This window comes from Gymnoscopelus microlampas (assembly GCF_963454915.1).
Source record: "Gymnoscopelus microlampas genome assembly, chromosome: 1".
Taxonomy (NCBI): Eukaryota; Metazoa; Chordata; class Actinopteri; order Myctophiformes; family Myctophidae; genus Gymnoscopelus; species Gymnoscopelus microlampas.
Genome location: NC_139962.1, coordinates 42,258,042 through 42,278,470, shown reverse-complemented (window position 1 = coordinate 42,278,470; position 20,429 = coordinate 42,258,042). Strand labels below are relative to the sequence as shown.

Below are 20,429 nucleotides of genomic sequence, written 5' to 3'. Positions count from 1 at the left end.
AATAAATATTTAACCAATGTAAAGTATTAACAAGAGCTTGTGAAAAAAATAATACACTAGCTCCATTGGAACACAGGTTATTTTTTTTCTCCATTTCCTGAATATTAATGTTTTTGACATACAAAAATTCTACCCGACAGCGACAATATTCAACATAGCTATTGGCATCACCATTATAAGAACTGTGGCCTATCTTTCAATCTTGGTGTTGCAGGTGGATTTACACTACCATGTGCTTTCATGGCACAACACTGACCTCTGGCATTGCTTTTCAGCATGACACACTAGTCAAGCGTTAAAGCACACTATAAATGAACAGTAATAGAATAACTTGCTTATCTAATATATAGATAAGACAGGGAAAATAAATTACAAAAGCATAAATATATGTAGACCTATATAGGTGTATTTATACATTATTTGTGTAAATGAGATTGTATACATGTATACATGAGCAATTCAATCGCAGTTACTCTTCTCTCGTATATACAGTATTATATGGCATTTTCTTAAGGAATGAGCTTATGGTATTTGATTCTCTGCCAAGAATCTATTTAGATCAATTGTACATCACAAACATGGAAATATTAATATCAAACATATCAAACATATTATCTTTAGAACCATACCATGAGATACTTCTTTTGCCAAGAATTGCACATCCCAAAGTTTAAAAACTAGAATATAGACTAGATTTTTTACCAAAGCAAAATCCATTTGTGCAAAAAAGATGAACGTGATAAAAATCTGCTGTGAGCGGCTTTGATGTTGACAGTGGTGAAGGAATTCAGAATTTATGGACAAGGTCCATCACAGCTATAGTTGTACTTTGTCCAAAAATGAAGACCCCAACAACAATTGTTATGACACCCCACACTGTAAACAGCAATCTGGATAGGGAGATAGATGAGGGGGAGCAAGAAACAAATCAATATGGTCATCCATGCTGTTCGTAAAAAAATGATTACAAATACTTATTTAATAGAACCTGAACCGACTTCTGCACCGTAAGTAATTAATAGTGAAGAATTAACAACACAATTAGCTAGATTAGAGTAAAAAAAAGAAAAAATAAACTCAACATTTTGAAATTTTGCGCGAGTGTGTGATTTCGGCGCCCGCTCTAGCCTCAACCCAGATTTGCGGCGCTGCTTACAGTATGTGTATGTACTGTATGTGCACCCTCACCTGACTCTTGGAGACACCGGCTCTGACTGCATTAGGAATACCAAGCAGAGACCTGTAACACAAACATCATTGCCAATGTTTATTACCTTCATATAGGCTTGTGTGTCAAATGTGAACCCACAGTAACACACACACATGTGCTGTATATAGTGCATATTTCCTTTCATACCAGGGAAGATAAAGATGAAGAAGGCACTGATTCCTCCTATCACGCTGATGACCTCACCCATGTCAGGGACAAACATGGCAATGAGGAGTGTAACTGCGATCCATATCACAGTCAGAACCACTCTGCACCGGTTCTCAAACGCATGTGTGACGACGCCCTTTCTATTGCGATGCATGCGCAGCGCCAAATTCAAGATCACAGATCTATTTCATGCATACAAACACAGAAACAAATGGAAGATATCAGGTGTAGGTGTTGGGATCACAGGCAAACACATAGACATTTTCATACTGACGTGCGCGTACACACACACACACACACACACACACACACACACACACACACACACACACACACACACACACACACACACACACACACTCCTGTCTTGCAAGCGGTACTGGAGGATCCAGTCTGCAGAGCAGCTTCTACCTTCAAGCCAACTCTTGAGCTCTTTAAAAATGAAAAACACGTTATTTCAAACAAATTGATTTGGACGAATCTATATGGTGAGTATGTTGGAGGTGGTCTCCCTGCTCTTCTATTGAGACATTTTGAACCTGTGGTTGTGTAGGACAGCTACTGCTTGACAATGGTATTGCCTGAAGCCCAAAGTGCTATATCTCCCCTGCCCAAGTGAACGTTCCAATAAACCTCAAAGGTAGAAATTATGTCTCTTGTGTGGGACTGCACTGTGTTCAAATCCAGGGAAAGGAAGGCATAAATCTTACCGATTGCAGCTTTAACTGACTAAGCTCCCCATGAACTCACTCCCACACTTGCACCTTATCATCACTGCCCTGACTGCAATACTGATACTTATATTCATATAACATCTTGTTTTTATCTAGCTACTTTTACTTAATTATACATTTTCCATTTTCTTTTACATAAATCTGCATGTATGTTCAGTTCAGTTTATTTTTCAGCACTTTTGGACAACAAAACAAGACATAATCTCAAAAAAGTCCAAGGCACAGGTTGTGAAGTCCATTTGACATAATAAAGTGTCCAAGATGCCGAAAAAAGGGGACAGGGAGAAGCGTAATGCTTATCGAGCCCTACCACTGGCTCAGTTTGCATAAATTAATTAAATTGTCAGTGTTTACAGCACACAGAATACATAATTAACATGGTGTTGTGCACACATAGATACATACAGCATATCCGCCCACACATGTGACCGTCGCTCTCTCTCACGCACACTCACAACTCTCTCTCATGTGAGAGTCAAGATAGCGAAGAGCTATACGGAGCACAAGTGTCACTGTGGAATGGGCGGCGCAGGTCTAGCAGAAAGTATATGATAATAATTACAATAGAAAATATTATTAAATGTAGTATCTATATATGTGGGTCTGTCCTTTGCATATGCCAAAAAATCTGCAATATGATGTGTTCTGAACTGCTGCGCATTCTGAACATCTACACATTCCAAACAGCAGCCCTGCCCTGAACAGGTAGGCCTACTGTACAAACACTTATAACCGATTAAGACCTGAGCTGAGGCAGATTCTCAAACTTTCAAGAATTTTCAAAAATGTAAAAAAAAATAGCAGTTGTATATCTGCTATTTTTGAATAGCCAACTTGCACAAACCATGAACCATTGGCATATGCAGGGAGATTCTTAACTTTTAAGGCAAGATAAAAAAGTAATAGAAGTCCGCACACTGTGACTTTGCAAAAGCTCCCAGTCAAAGCTTTATTATAGATTAACGTTTCGACACATAGTCTTATGTGTTGAAACGTTAATCTATAATAAAGCCTTGACTGGGAGCTTTTTCAAAGTCACAGTGTGCGGACTTCTATTTTTTTTTATCTTGCCTTAAATCCACTGTTGGTCCTGCACCTGCCGTCCAGCGGATGTGCCAGCTATATTTTTTCTTTAGATTCTTAACTTTTACCAAATGTAAGCTGTTTTATTAGGGTGACTCGTGGGAGCAGTGGCAGGGTTAATTGATCGGCAGGTACAGTTGTGTAATAGCGCTCTCCTCTTTAAAGTAGCATGCTGTAGTTTGGCTGAGGGCTATACAGACACAACACCATCGAGAATGCGATAAGACAGAGAGAGCTGGCTCAACAGTGCAACGTTATGCATGGTTTTGATTTAAAACACATGGCAAGCAGGCTACACATACTGTAGCCTATATAGAATTGGTGCGCCAATATGTGTGTGTCAATAAAGTGCATAAGCATTAATTACAAAATGGTCTCATCAACTGATACATGGCCTTTCTCCTATATTTTCTCCTGAGTGAGTTGGTATATCTTAGAATTGATTGAAGCGGATTTTAACATTTCCCAAATTTCCTGCTGATTAGCATTTTTGCCACTGGCTATTGGATCTGTAGTGCTATTTGCAGTCTCAAGTCTGCACATAGTTTTATTGTGTGCGCATACCTGGGTATGCTAACTCTGAGATGTGTTGTTTTGTATAACTAGTCACTAGTTATACAAAACAACACATCTCAGAGTTAGCTAAAATCTGCTTTGTTTTATTGAGTACATACAATGCTTATTCTGTGCAGATCAGTGCTTACCTTCCCAGTAGCAAAATGATAGGATAGATGGTTACAATTGATATTCCAAACAGTAGTCTCGCAATGATCATAACCACATCATCTCCTGGATATGACATCAGAATATCTGAGGCCACAGTGCGTCCAAATGTCAAGAAGCCATACACACCTGTCCATAAAGAGAATCAGAGTCAGCTTTATTGTAACATCACAGGTTAAGAGGTATAAACAGGTATAAACATCGAAAAAAGGGCCGATGCACACCAAAGAGGTTAAAACAACACACACTTTTGTAGGACAGAAGGAAGGTCCAAAAGCAAACAATGAAAAAGGTCCTACACACTGTCACTAACTAATTTTAACACTTTACCAAAGTCCTAGACAGTGTGCGAGACCTTTTTCATTATAAACAGGAGGGTGACCATTGTTTTCATACAAGCTTCATCATTTGTAATTTTCAGGAAAGGGAAGAAGAATAGAGGAAGAAGAGCAAGGAAAGCAGAATAGAAAACAGGTCAGATAATCCAAATGCTCCTAGAAGAGTAAAGAAAAAGATACATACAGGCGGTCAGGTATTCCAGATATTCATGGCAATGGCAACGGTATAAGGCAGTTATAAAGGATCAGCATATATAGTAATAGGTGTGTACGTGATAAGGTACATTATAAAAAGTAGCATATATGTAACAGGCATGTACCTGAGGTTACAATGTAGTAGCAAATGCAGATGTTTACATAAGGTTCAGCGATAGAAACATTATATGTATACGACATAGGTGCAGAAGTGAAGAGAGTATGTGAGAGGCAGGTTTAAGCTATTGAAGCCAACCATATTGATCATTTAGGAGTCAGCTCACCAGTAAGTGTATAGATGAGTAAACAGAAGAACATGGAAATGACAGAGATGATCACCCAGTGGGACATCTTCTGATTCTCCATGCTGCTGTAGATTGCTATACAGGCCTCATGGCACTGAAACATGCACAGACACAGACAGACACACCATTATTCTGACCTCTGTAAAGGATGGCACTGTACCCTATCAGACATACCAGCAGTATGACATGTTTCAAGAAAGCTTTTTTTTTTCTTCTTCAGTATGGCATGGAAGTCTAATTGCAGCCACTTGAAGCATGTTTGAAATAGGTAATCCGACACACAATGTTTTGGTTAATCAAAATTACATTATTGTTGTTATTGTTTAATGCATTGTAAAGAAGCATGGATTGATCTGAAAACATCCAGCTGAAAATAGTCCAGGGAGAGATTTGCGAAGGTAATTCAAAGTCCATGTTTTATTAACCGTGCTGTCTGAATTATTTAGGTAACTTCAATAATATTTAAATAACTATGGATAAAATAAACATATTAAAATTGCGTGTCACAAAATCGAACAATAAAGTAATTAACAGAAAAATGGTCTGTGTTTACATTCAATATATGGCCAAAGCTGTGAAAAGACAATGACATGTAATGACAATGGTATGGTCCTTTAAGACCTGAAACCTATATGGTATTACCTGGAAGCCAAAACAGATGGTTGGTACAACACTGAACATTGAAGCCCATGAACTTATGCTGAAAATCACAGAACACAGTCATTATTTAACAAACTGTAATAATGTTATAATAATACGGCTATAACAATAATTGCTGATAGTCACACATGTATACATTCCAAACATCGGTTACTGACCCTTGGCTGTGCTCGGGGGTTATTATGGCTGTATGATTCTCCATCAAGTAATATTTGACAATGACTGACACGCAGAGATAGGAGGCAGCCAAGGTACCTAACACACTTACAAAAGAAAATAAATTAATCAAAATGTAGCACTGAATGCAACTTTAAAGAAAATAATGTGATCTGACAATAAATGACCTACCTTGTATATTTCTGTATGCCAATCTCTTTGGGGATGGACAGAGGCAGGATGAATATGATGCACATTACGAAGAGGGCAAACCGCTGGTCAGTGTACCAGTGATATGGAATTTCTCCCTCACTGGACCCAGTCACAGTCTCATACAAAGACACACACACTGAGGAGAAGAAGAACTGTGATTCTGAGATGGAAAAAATAGCCTGTGTTCCAAACTATTTATCAAATCCACATACAGACTTAATCACTTTCAACTTGGTGCCCCATATCTTTCATAAATAACTAAATTAATCACTAATTGATTTAAATAAAATCAAGTAACACAATAATATGTTACTTGATTTAAGTAACATATTACCCCAAATTTGGGGATGTTCTCAGGCTTTGTGACATTCCATCACTGAGGTTGGTTGTGGAAGTATTCTGAGGACATCAAAGAGATTAGCCTGGAATCCAGACTGATTCGCTTCATTCAGCGTTTATTTTTTTCTCAATTCGCTGAGAAAAAAAGAAAACTACGAACGGAGCGAATCAGGCTAGGCTACAAAGAGATACCACCAAGGGATTTCTCCCCACTTTGGGGATACAAGTGACTTTTTTCATCTCATCAAACCATGAGGGTTAGGGCTAGGTTAGGGTTATTTTCCACCATTTATTATTGAGGTCATTCCTAACCTCAAAACAGACAACACATGATATGTCTACAAGTTGAATTGTAATGGCGTTTCATAAAATATTTGTACATTTATATATATAAATATATTTAGTTAAATATCACAATAATATACTTTTACAAAATGTATCCACAGTGTTTTCTCATTATTTTAACAATGGAAGATGCAGTATCACATACCTTAATGCCTTCAAAATATTTGTGACCAGAGGAAGTGACATCACATTAAACCATAAACAGAGCGGGCCATTACTATTTAATTCCTTAGCTAATCAAAAAAATAAATACCACATGTCATATCTACAAACGTGCCATGTCTGTCTTTACATTGATATTGCAGATTCACTGAAATTTCACAATAACAGATTGGAATGTCCTGTGGTTGTCCACAAAGCTTACCGGAATCTCAACAATTTTGTTTCCTGGGGGATAGCACACTTTTGCCACAAGGAGTCAGTAAAGGACAACATGCACTAATAACTGCAGGTCTGACCGATCTGACTGATATGTCTGAGTCATATGGGCCTTATCTTGCGCCCAAGTCACGCTACCCACTATTTGGGTATTTCTATTAAGCATTGCGCAGGGGCCGTTCCCGTGGCCGAGTTGCTATCTTGCGACACCAAGATCGCCGGTTCTGGACAACCGAATATCTGAACGCACTCCGCACTCCCTTGAGTCCTTGCCTATGATCGTGTCGAGTTTGAAGTCGGTCGGTCCCATATATGCACATGACCATATATGGGCATAGCGGTGCTCTGGACAACCGGTTCTTCATATATGCCTATATATGGGTGTATCGGGTTTGTTTATGGTTATGTCTGACTCAGTGATGTGGCCTGGTCCTGCCTATATATGGGCGTACCGGGTTTGTTCATGGTTATCTCTGAGTCAGAGTGACGTGGCCGTGGTCCGCCCGCCACCGGATTATTTGACAAGAAACAGCCACAAAGTCTATATGTTAAGTACTAAAACAACCTATGATACAGTACATAGATATGACATGCAAAGGATTTAATATAGTTTTTTTTTTTTTTAATAATCCAATAATCTGATAAAGTGATGCACTCTATTAAATTACTTTCATACTATTGGGTATTCTGAAGATACAGTAGGACTGGTTTATTTATACATTTTGATTTGTAACCTTTATTTAACCAAGTGAGTCCCATCGAGATTGTAATCTCTTCTCTTTTTCATGTCTAGTTTGGCATCAGAGTACAACCTCTCATTCAGAAGGCAAACATTCAGATGCATCCAATGGCAGCACTCTTTGCAAAGAGAGATGGTAAAGTACACAAAAGCATTCATTTCCAACCAGAAACTTGTTTGGAAATGCATAAATGAAATGCATATGGTTCAATATGAGAACAGTGAAAGCTGTTGTTGTTGCTTTAACCACATGAAAGCATCCCTATTCTGGGCATGTTATAATAGGCGAACATTTGGAGAAACATTCAAATAAATGATCTACAATTTTAACAATGCGTCTCAATGTGGCACGTCATGTGCTTGTTCGGCTACCATTTTCGGTGAATAGATTAGAGGGGAAAAAGGAGGGGGCCCAGTACAGAACCCTGGGGGACCCCAGTCAACCAAGTATATAGGGTTTAAGAGGTTAATAATCACTCACATTTTTCCAGTTGGTCCTGCACCACCACCAAGAAGGCCACGCATATCATGAAGAGGTTGAAGCAAAAGCAGACCTCACACAGCTGACCTATGGCCCGCCCACACACCTCGCTCACTACATCTTGATAGGTGTTCTGTCTGCTGATGGACGAGGCATAGCCAAGAATTACCAAGCCACTTATCAGGAATAGAAGCGATACCTGAGGGTACAGGAGAATAGAAAAACCCATGCACAGAGAAGACAAGATGCATGGGACAAAAATTAGGTACCTTAAACCAGGGGTGTCAATTGGGTATGGCAGGCTATGGCTGCCTGGTCAAAATTGAAATTCACTTGTTAAAATACATTTATGAAATGTGTCTGTATGTATTGTGAATTAAATGATTGTAAAGTAACTTAAAAAATGCAAATCCAAACAAAGGGAAGAACATTTCACAAGGTATTACAGTACATTTCCCTCAATACTTGTATTCCCCCTATCTTGATCAAACGGTATGTCACCTGTGGGTGTCAGTGGTGAGTCAGGTAGTAATGGTGTTCTCTCATCATGACAGTTGTTTAGTCGGATATAAAAGATTACAAATGAAAAGGAAGCAGTCCTCTTTGTTTGGATGCAGTCTAGAGACTGCAAAATAGAGACTGCATTTGAAAGCTTGTCTCACGGCGTTTTTGCACACTTTACGTTACATTGTAGCCTATCGGCTATCGCCTATGAAATTAGTGTATGCTGGCCATTATATTGATGCTGTCAGCTGACCTTGCCATACCTGAACATAGCTGAACTGACACCACTGCCTTAAACACATCAATTTAAAAATTACACACTAACACACACACAACTTTTTTTGTGACCACCATTTTCTGAAATGCTGAGGCTCCAGACCCTGACCTGTGCCCTTCATTAGAACCATCCTGTGAAAAGAGGTCTCTCTTTCACACCAAGGAGAGAGAATGGCAACAGGTCTTCTACAGTAGCCTATACTGTATGTCACTCACGCTCAAGTTAGCAATCCCCCACCTCAGCTCCAGCTCAAAGTTTGAGCCTATATTGAGGCTCAAACCTAGGCTACACACACTTGACACTTGTGATGTCTTTTTAGTTGCACAATGTGAATTGGGGCTACCAATTCACATTGTTTCATGTTCATAGCTTCGGGAGCACCGACCATTAATAAAGCAACTAAAAGACAAGAAGTCTTTATGTCTGATAATTCAGTTTGCACAAACTAATTCAGTAATAAGTTAGGCACACAACAGGTCTATCTTTGAAAAGTGCACTCACCAGCAGTGGTGGAAAGTAACTAAGTACATTTACTCAAGTGCTGTACTTATAAGTACAATTTTGAGGACTTCTTACTTTACTGGAGTATTTCCAATTTTCAGTAGCCTACTTTTACTTCTACTCCACTACATCTCAGAGGCAAATATGTTACTTTTACTCCACTACAATTATTTGACAACTTTAGCTACTAGTTACTTTGCATATATACATTATTATATCATAAAACATACATTAACCACTTTAGCCCCATTTTAGCCGATCTACAAGCTAGCTCACAATGCTATTTTCAAACATTTTGGTACTTTTACTTTTGGTACTTTAAGTATATTTTAATGGCAATACTTTTGTACTTTTACTCAAGTAACATTTTGAACACAGGCCTTTTACTTGTAACATAGTATTTTTATATTGTGGTATTGCTACTTAAGTAAAATAGCTGTGTACTTCTTCCACCACTGGGTCCTATCTTTGAAAAGTTCCCTCACCAGTTCCACGCTGATGGCAGTGTTTACCCCTCCAGCCTTCTGGAAGGCCCAGGGGAAGTTGAGCAGTCCAGCGCCCAGAGCAGACTTCAGCATGATGAACACAGCGCCGAACGAGCCCAGCCGTGGAGGGTCTGCATGGGACGCAGACCTGGCCAGCGATCTGATACTTTCACGAGCAAGTTCTTCCATGTTATAGAGTCTTTGTTGTTTCTCCTGTTAGGAGGAACTGTCAACAATATGCCTGAAGACCCGCTTAATTGAAGTTATTTCACTAATTGAAAAGTTGGCAGCTGTGTTTTCTTGTCAATTGCGAGCGTTCCTTTCAGCTTGCTATAGTTGATAGCTATGCCTGTTTCTTTGGTTCATCACATCATCAGCGTGACTCTGGAAACGAAGGTGGTCATAAAAGTTGCAAATATATAGCCTTCCTTCCTACACACACAAACGACCCAACCCAACCCCACCCGCCCCCTACACAGTACACACGAGACAAACGTTTCGCGGTATTCTAATTAGACATTTGAGTGATCAAATATATCACTGCATGGTGAAATATTTGTCACTAGCATGATTCTCATTCTCTCGCTCGCTCTCTCTCTCTCTCTCTCTCTCTCTCTCTCTCTCTCTCTTTACCTAGGTTTTAGCATTAGCCTACTCATTCATTGTTTTTTTCCTTTTTATTTCATTTATTTTTTCCCTTTGTGTTTTGTCCTTTTTCCTTTCCTTAATGTTTTTAATCTTTTTGATTTGTGAAGTGCATTGGGTTGCACTTGCTTTATGAAATGTGGTATATAAATAAAGTTTGATTTGAATTGATTTGAAAGAGTGAATACAGCCTAATAATTACACCAGCTGATTAAAGGACGGCATAGTCTACTCTTATCACATGCAGGCCTCTTCAAAAACAGATGAACGGGCACAGTTCATGGAAATGTCCTTGATTTCCTTCTTAAAAGAAAAATATTGCAAAAGTACTAATATTTGAACGTATTTTTGTGTACATTATTAAATATATAATTTTCAACTTGAATGCCTATTCTATTTCCACTATTGCCCATCAAAATGCTAATGTGTTTATTCGTGGTCATAGAAAATAGCAACTCATCTCAGTACAAAACTAGAAAAAGTGCTCCTCGGAGCACAGGTCTCCGCCAGGTCAGGTAGGCTATTGTGGCCTCCTGGTGGCGCTATAATAGGCCAACGTGAAAAGGGTGCCATTTCTTCTTAGGCCTTGCACGACAATCGGACACTGACTGCATTCATGATTTGAGAAATTTTGTTAAAAACATGTTTCGCTAAATTAGACCTGTTGGTGGCGCTATAACAGGCCAATGTTAAAAGGTTGGCATTTGTTTCTCAACATAGTGTGAATGTGCGTGCAAAGTTTGAGCGCAATTGGACGGTGCGTTCATGATTTGCAGAATTTTGTTCAAAACAAGCCAATAATGCAAACTTTAGATGTCAATCTTAGCCAATCGGTATGGAATATGAAAAATCAAACACATCCGTCGTGATCACATGACTATAGAGATCATGTGTACCGATTTGCGTGAAATTTGGATAAAATTGGAAGGAGTAGTATAAAAAAATGTGTTTTACACAAGTCGGCCTCCTGGTGGCGCTATAAAAGGCAGATGTGAAAAATGCAGGTCAAAGGTTTTTCCTTGACCTATAGGGAGTGTGCATACAAAGTTTTACACAGATCGGTGCAATTATAGGTAAAAACACGAATCGGCCTGTTATAGCGCCACCATGAGGCTGATTTGAAAATTTTCAAATGTTAGTTATTCCTCGGCCTAATGGGAATGTGCGTGCAAAATTTCAAGGAAATTGCATGCTGTGTTCATGATTTGAGGCATTTTGTTCAAAACGGTGCACTCCTGCAAACTTTGGAAGGCATTTTTAGCCAATCAGGATGGAATATGAGAAATCTGAAAGACCCGTTTCGTTTAATGACTATAGAGATACTGTGTACCGATTTGTGGGATTTTTGGACAAAATCTGTAGGAGTACTGTCAAAAAATGTGTTTTGCACAAATCGGCCTCCTGGTGGCGCTATAACAGGCCCCTGTGAAAAATTTGGGGCAGAGGTTCTGCTCTGGTATCCAGGGACTGTGTGTGCACAGTTTGGCTGCGAGCAAGCCAACAGTGCCGGAGATTAGCTGTACACAGACAGATCGAATGACGGACACACGGACGGACGGACGGACAGGGGGTAAAACATACTCTCTCGCCATGCCTTTCGGCCTGGCGGAGACAATAAACTGATTTAGAAAAACAGCAAACAGCTCTCAAGCATGCACCTGATAAGCAGTGACCAAGAAGGTGCTCTTTAGCTGAGTTGCAGATATAAGATCATTTGCCAGTTCTTCAGGTATACACATTCAAGGGGTTGCAGCTCAGTGAGTGGAGCCCCAAAAGTGTCAGTGCATCTCTGCCTGAGACCAAAATAACATTTGGTTTAGTCTGAGAGTGAACCATGACAAAACAACTACAAATCTGTCAAAATTGATATGAAATTAATATTCTGAATATTTGTTCAAAGACATGCAGTTACAGAGAACTATATAACAAGTATGTATTGTATTGTGTCATATATTTAAATTGCTGTTAGGCACATTAATAAAAGCAAGCAAAAGATGTGAAGTATATGAAACTCCAAAAGGTCCACACAAAAAAGAAAACGATTCTTCTGAGGGGTACAGATAGGACTTTAGTGGCTTTTAATACGCCAATACAAAAATATATACATAATACGCCTACATGGTTTTGTACACGTAGTCTGGCTATAGAGGCTTTTGAATCTCTATATAAAGTCCCTACAATAGTTCAGCGATCAAATGCATTGTCATAATCCATGGTTTCAATGACAGCTGCATTCATCTCTCAGACTCAGTATGCTGTAAAAGATGATGTAACCACCTGCTGTTTGTTGTTTAGCTCAGAGCATTATGATGTTGAGATGATGACAGTATGCCAGGCAAATCATATTCCACTTCCTTCCTCTTTGTAATGTACTCTTCATGGATGGGTACTACATTTGTTTTGCAGCACTCTGCTATTATGTGACTTTGCAAATACATTTTTAGATTAAACTAGCCAGGGTCCTTCTGTAATGACACAACTTAGAGATAATAGAGATTATAAACATGCAGCTTCTAGAAAAATATATGGTCCACTCAACTGTGTTAATGAACCCTCTGCGACACTTAAGGCCATTGCACACAGGATGGGATTATTCGCACGGAAAAAACGCACCCTGTCTGAGCCAACCTAATAATCGCAATAATCGCATCCTGTGTGCAATGGCCTTTACTGTTTTCAAATAGACCTATAAAAGAATGTAAGTACCTTGCTTCCACTTTTTTAAGCAAATATAATAAACCAATACAAGTAACCCAAAAACAAACCAAAAAACAATAACCCTGGTAGCAAGACAGGTCATTGTCAGAAAGTAGCTTAAACAATGATATAGGATGGCAACTCAAACAACGATTCTAGAATAAAAGATAAAGCACATACTTCATGCTTCTTTAAAAGATTGGATAATCATTGGGGAGTATTTTTACATTAAATTATAAACTGATACAATGGCTTAACATGCAGACAACCTGTAATAAGCTTCCATCAAGAACTTACTGCACAGACATACTTGAAAAAGACTGCAAGGTCGAAACGTTGTATTGCTGCTGCGAATAAAAATTGTCGCATTCAAAAGAGTTGCCTCAACTCATGTTCTTCACAGACAGACGTGAACATCTTGAATGTCTCTCATATCCATCTCGTCTCCTTGTCACTTGATAATGGTCACATAGTAATAATGATATTTTAAAAGTGCATACAGAAATAAATGCTATCTTGAAAGAAATTCCACCCTTTTGTACAAGGGTTTGCATCTTCATCTCCTTCCAAAAGCAATATTTCTCTTGAAACGCATATGGTTATGATGAATTAATTAGTCAATAATTACATTGAATCTGAGGCAGTTTGTCACCAGTCTGCTTATCAAAGGGGATGACATTTGAAAGATATCAAAAATATTGACTGCTGGATTTACACAACAGTGTTTAAATTGGCAGAATAATCTAAAATGTGTTATATACATCAAACTGTCAACATTTAATGGCATCCCAGACTATTTACCCCTTACATGGGGCAGGGGCAGTTAAATAACTTTCAGCATATAGAAACAATGATATTAATATCATATTGTCCCAAAAATCAAGTTGGAACAGACACCACTTTGTTCATGTAAAAAGTACTGTTTACTCTGTTCCCGGGTTTGCCCCTATGTTCCCCACCTATTAAACAGTTATTTATGACAATGACCAACTCGAGTACTCTCTGGGAGCCTATAGTTATAAGAGCTGGTTAGATATGGAGCCAACCAAAAACTGAAGCGCATACTGGGAAAAGTAGCATGGTGAAAGTGGGCCTGAGATTGTACATGCGCCCTTTCAGTGTTTCCTGGTTGGTTTGGTCGGAGGTGGGAGGGCTTTGCGTTGCGGGCACAGTGCTCGGTGGAAGGGTAGTGCGGCTGGCACACATGTCATAAAGATTTCCAGAAAACTGTGTCTTCCTCGATTCTTGTCTCAGAGATTCCCACACAGCCGTTGCATCTCCAGGACAACCAGCGAGTGCTGCATTAGCACAGACATGGAATGCATTCCATGACCTGCAAAAAGAAAATACACATGAATACAAATTGGTGTAACTGATGTGAGAGGAGAAAATGTGAATTAGCAGTACTAGCAAATAATTTGTGAGTAGCATCAGTGTAGTGAAGAATCTACATAGCAGGTATTTGAAGGTGATGGCCATCTTATAAAGCATCTGCTACAACCAGAATAGTAAGAATGAAAAGAGAATGTTGTAACATCAACAATGGTTTCTATGTAGTGAGAGCAGAGAACACACACCTGCAGATTGCATCAATGTCTTCTGTGCTCTGGTCTTTTTGGATGTCCACTAAACTGTCCCCAAGCGTTAACAGACACTGTGCAAAGCTCTTGTATATGGATCCACATGACACAGGGATTGCAGCTGCGAGACTTACAGGAACCATACCTGTATTCAACAGCAAAAAATATAATATATCAAACCTGTTTGTAAATGAGTGGAGATACATAAGGAATGCAGATGCTTCCATACTGGTTAACACCTGATCATGTTCTGTGGCATGTATGGAAATGAGCAGGCCCAATTGACCTTGATTTTGAATCTATAAATGTGACAAAACGTGATATTTAGATTAGTTATCCTTCATATCCTCCACATGCACTTGTGTGGCGTACCCCAAGAGAACGGTGCAGGCCTGAATAATTGAACCCGACAGTGAGGGGTGTTTTTTTTATGCTGTGAGGGGTATTTTTTTAGCATGGTTTTCCCCAGAGGCCACTGCAAATTAATATACTGTACAGTTATTCTGAGTGATCACCTATGGTGGAATATTTCTATCCTGAAGTGGTCTCTTCCAGGATGACAACGTCCCCATCCACAGGGCACAAGGGATCACTGAATGGTTTGATGAGTGTAAAAATGATGTGAATCATATGCTACTGCCACCAGATCTCAACCCAATTGAACATTGATGGGAGCTTTTGCACCAACGCTAGACAGCTCTCTCCACCAGCATCATCAAAACAATTTGAGGGAATATCCTTACTCTGACTTACTCTGCGTCTCATTGGTGGGTTATGGACAGTTCAGAAACCCTCCTTCAAATGACATAATGGATGGGGATTGGGGACTTCAATCTAATAGAAACTATAGCCTTTATCTTCCTGGAAAGTTAGTGTTTGTCTGTGAGTAGCGAGATATGGTGCCATTTTATAATGAGCATTGGTGAGGATATGAAGATAGGTTGAAACATGAAAACCAAGTATAACAAAAAGAGTCCACAAGTTTTTGCATTTGATCCTGTGGAATGAATTAGCATGTGGCATAGCAAAAACGGCGAACATAACCCCTAGACTCAAAAGGGTTAATGAAAATAGCAAATTTTGATTGTTGAGCAACCGGGGCATGAAAGCAAAAGGATGGTGGAATTCCACTGTTTTGTGATATTTAAACTTCATACATCTAACATTAGTCAACAATTATCTGTGATTCATATTTAAACCTTAAATAATGTTCAAAGAGTTTAGGGCGGCCATAGCTGAATGGTTAGAGAGCTCGCCCGGTTGTCCCAGGTTCGATTCTTCGATTCCAATGTGTGGAAGTGTCCCTGAGCATGACACTTAACCCCTAACTGCTCCCCCTCCGTGCTCCTCTGTGGGCAGTGATCAGGATCAAGAATTATTATTAAGAGTTGGTAACTTGGAAGATATGTCAGTGTTGTCTTTAACTGATATTGATAGATAGAGTTAATTCATTTGTAATGCCCTTATCAATGTCTCAGTCTTGAAGCTATAACACAATTCATGACATGGCTCCACATTGTGCAGAACCCTCCTAAAGATCATGCTAGCGATGAATGAAAACTAGATCAGTTTACTCCTGTTTTAGCTTCTCTACACATTTAGATAATTTAATCTAAATCTAAAATACTTAATAATATATATTTTTAAATTAACACTCAGAATTCTGCTGTGTACACCTGCTCCTGTTAGAGTGAATGTGTGAATTTACTGATAACTTTTAAGGCTTGGAACTCCCCCCAATTCACTTGACAGGATGATAGAATACACTTCCCACCCACGAGTATGACATAAGAGAAAAATGGCCGCCGTGTGAATATGGTCATTGCCAGTCTGAGCAGCTTTGGCGGGCATAATCAGTGTCTATCTATTAAAATCATAGAGCAAAATAAGCTTAAAACACACATTTACAGTAGGATGCTATTGTGCAATTCCAAGGTTTGCTTTTACCTATTCTTTTCTAACGATATTTGTAGTAGTTTATGTATTTTTATTTTCTTTCCATGCTGTTATTTTATTCCTATATATATGTTTCTGCTTATCCTATTGTTATTATTTCATGTGGTTTTATTATCTTCAAGGAACTTCAGTAAGTCTTTGAAATACAGATAAAGTTTATTTTATGACACACACACACACACACACACACACACACACACACACACACACACACACACACACACACACACACACACACACACACACACACACACACACACACACACACACACACACACACACACACACACACACAATGATGAACAATGATTTCATTAAGGAAAGTGCAACCGTTAAACCTCACACTCCTCAATTTCAGCACATCCTACATGTTACAGAAAATACCAGTTTGATCAAACTGTACAGAAAAAGACAAAGGAATATAGTGCTAAAAAAGAGGAAAGCAATAACACACTGCATATATTATGACAGCATGTCATTGTAGTAGTTGAAGTATTTTGTTACTCATCATATGCAAAGATTGTACTACAAAATACACAGACACGAATATGTTACACTGCAAAATCCTAAGCGTTAATTCAAATCCGAGAGTTACGGGTCAGTGCATTTTGCAGTGTACTCATGAAAACAATAGTAGAAAAAGGCTTACTTACTGAGGCAAAGAGCAAGAGGCAGCAGCATCGTCATGGTGACAGGTTGGGACCTCATACTCAGTCCACTCAGCGGAGTCCTGTGGAACTGAGTTTGACCTCAGAATAATGGCTCTGATGTGATGTTCCAACTGCCGTTATAATTCCAAAGACAACACCGTTGTTAAACTGAAGTAAATCCTGCCATTGTTTGTAAATTCATCAGATTGCATCAGTACAGCCATGCACACAGGCACAGCAACCTAGCAAGATTAACAATGAAACCCAATGTGACACAGAGATCACACATCTGCTTATGCTGGGGAGGGGCACGGGGCAAGCTGTAGAAAGCTTGGGGGCATGCAGACCAACAGACCAATGACAGCCACACATCATCACTGGATTACAGCATTTTCATTTCCGGTTTCTAGCATTACAAACATTTATTTCAGTTATGACGATTGTTAAACCACTATTGACATATTGGCACTTGCTCAGCTGTTATTTCTTCCATGTTCAAATTCATCAAACCGATTAAGCTGCCTTTATTTAATATTACTATTTACTATTGCAGTGGTTTGTCAGAATGTGTCAAATATGGAATAAACAGATGTTTCAGGACTATTTGCCAGATGGATTGTATTCCAGAGGGGATGACAACTTGCCCACCTGGGAGTAGGACCTAGACATAAAACCTTTTGGGAATAGCAGCCCCCATACACAGAGATGCATGGCTATGTGAGGCGTTATATTTAGTTACCATTAAATTATACGCCTATGTGAATCAGGGACAGAATGAGTGAGAGAGGATGATTAGGAAACAAAATGATCACATGTGATGTGATGGGAATGTGGATGGAGGAAGAGAAAGATTGAGCCCAGGACACACGCCAGGCCACACCTTCTGCCAACCTTCTATCGTGTTCCCCTCTGCCAAATAAGCCCAACCTGTGAGCTATTGATATGCTGTCCCTCCTCCTCTTCTCCATCCAAATCCTGTTCTATGCCCCCTCCCCACATGGCTCACACTGCCTGCATTAGTATAAGTACTGTTTCACATCTGTACACTGACACAGGAGGAATGATAACTCATTGTTAAGCTGAAGCTTAGAACAACCATTAACTACAGAGTAATCTGCCTGTGAACCTATACTACCTGGCGTGTCTGTCTGTCTGTCTGTCTGTCTGTCTGTCTGTCTGTCTGTCTGTCTGTCTGTCTGTCTGTCTGTCTGTCTGTCTGTCTGTCTGTCTGTCTGTCTGTCTGTCTGTCTGTCTGTCTGTCTGTCTGTCTGTCTGTCTGTCTGTCTGTCTGTCTGTCTGTCTGTCTGTCTGTCTGTCTGTCTGTCTGTCTGTCTGTCTGTCTCTCTCTCTCTCTCTCTCTCTCTCTCTCTCTCTCTCTCTCTCTCTCTCTCTCTCTCTCTCTCTCTCTCTCTCTCTCTCTCTCTCTCTCTCTCTCTCTCTCTCTCTCTCTCTCTCTCTCTCTCTCTCTCTCTCTCTCTCTCTCTCTCCTTCCTAGGCTGGGGGAGATATTAGGCTTTTGGTCTTCAGGCAGAGGCTCTGAGTGTGAGCCACTCTGCTACATACAGTATATACACACAGGATACATATATACACACACGCACGCACGCACGCATGCACGCTGTAGGATGCTGTAGGACTGTCTCTGTTTACAATACTCCAGCAAAAAAAAAGCTAAAAATGTGCTGCAATCTGAAATCTATGAGTTTGTTCACAGATGTTAAGATGGATGGCCATATAGATTTTAGCCTGATCTACAACTATATGGATCAGAGTAAACACTGCAGCAGAAAAAGCATATGTCTAGGTTCTTGCATTCTTGGATGGAATGAATGAATAAATACATCAAATAATTGATGCCATGTTAGTTCATGGAATATTATAATACATGCAAAACACATACATACAATTTGGTTGAAAAATATTGTTTCTTTCATTTGATGATTTTGGGACCATGGTCAACTGTTGTAGGACCATGCTCTACAGCTGTTTTGTAGCCTATACTCATTCATACTACATAAATATTCTCAAAGGGGGTGAGAAAATGAACTGTTGAGTATGTTAGCAGAGTGTTTAACGGAACGCTCCAGATATGTTACTGTGAAGGGATAGTATTGGGAATGGGAAAGGAACGTAGTTTGATTGACAGCACTGGATTAAGGCATTATGCAACTCTGTTGGGAGTAAAACATAAATCCACGAGATTAGGATCAGTCAGGATCCTCCCTCATTGCTCTCCATCTCATTCATCTATCCAGCCCTATTTATGTGTTTTATAAAATACATTATTCCTAAACTTAATTGTTAGATGTTCAACCTAGGCATGAAAATATAGTCAACAGTAAAAATCCTCAGTGTTAATTTAACTCGGAGTGTATAAATGTAACCATATGGACCCATAAGGGACCACTGGATACGTTTGTACATGTTGTGAGGTTTCTCTCTTAAAGCCTTTATCCCAGTGCCACTTGTTTTTTATGAATGAAAAATGTATGGTTGGTATAAGACATTTTGTCTCTAACCGCTTCATGGGGAAACGGTATAAAAAGGATAGTGAGAAAAAAAAGTTTAAAATGGACATTGAGACTAACCCTAACATATCCCTAGCCTACACAGTAATTTCATTTTCTTCTGAAAGTGTAAACATTTTTACACTATCAATCATAGTTAAAGGGCAACTTTGCTGATTTTGCACCCAACCCCCATTTTAATGAAATCGAGGACATAATAAACGATGTTGGAGTGTGTTTTGTATTTGTTCTGTGTTTTGATATTTTGAACATGATTTCGGCGACAGTGACATCATAGTACAGAATGTCAGTTCTTCTTGGACAGACTGCTCAAGTCAGACTGTCAATAATCACCTTGTTAAGACAAATACCTACTCAGACTGTACCAAGTTGTCAGGGAAGAGAGTGGTGTGACTGGAGTTTTTTTTGTTGTTGTTAGTTTGGCTTTTGTTGTGAATTTCTTTAGTTCTTTATGCATTTTTTTTACCTGTATTAGGTAAATAGACATTTGCATTGTCTGCAAATATTAATGCTGTTAGATCCTGCTTACATATATTCTA

General features: G+C 39.2%; 2 protein-coding genes across 2 annotated transcripts; both read right to left on the bottom strand.

Annotated features, from left to right (window-relative positions):
* Positions 1-787: 787 nt before the first annotated feature.
* Positions 788-10,023, bottom strand: LOC311047677 (putative sodium-coupled neutral amino acid transporter 8; the record flags this gene model as incomplete). Its single annotated transcript, XM_084060476.1, has 10 exons — positions 788-890; positions 1,189-1,240; positions 1,358-1,560; positions 3,900-4,047; positions 4,736-4,850; positions 5,399-5,456; positions 5,575-5,679; positions 5,765-5,921; positions 8,068-8,266; positions 9,835-10,023. 10 exons carry the CDS (start codon positions 10,021-10,023, stop codon positions 788-790), a joined length of 1,329 nt encoding a protein of 442 aa, XP_083916602.1.
* Positions 10,024-12,929: 2,906 nt separating this feature from the next.
* LOC311043680 (neuritin-like protein) lies at positions 12,930-17,420 on the bottom strand (the record flags this gene model as incomplete). Its single annotated transcript, XM_084055016.1, has 4 exons — positions 12,930-12,944; positions 14,242-14,509; positions 14,754-14,901; positions 17,366-17,420. The coding sequence occupies 4 exons, from the start codon at positions 17,418-17,420 to the stop codon at positions 12,930-12,932; spliced, it is 486 nt and encodes a 161-aa protein (XP_083911142.1).
* Between the last annotated feature and the right edge of the window lie 3,009 nt (positions 17,421-20,429).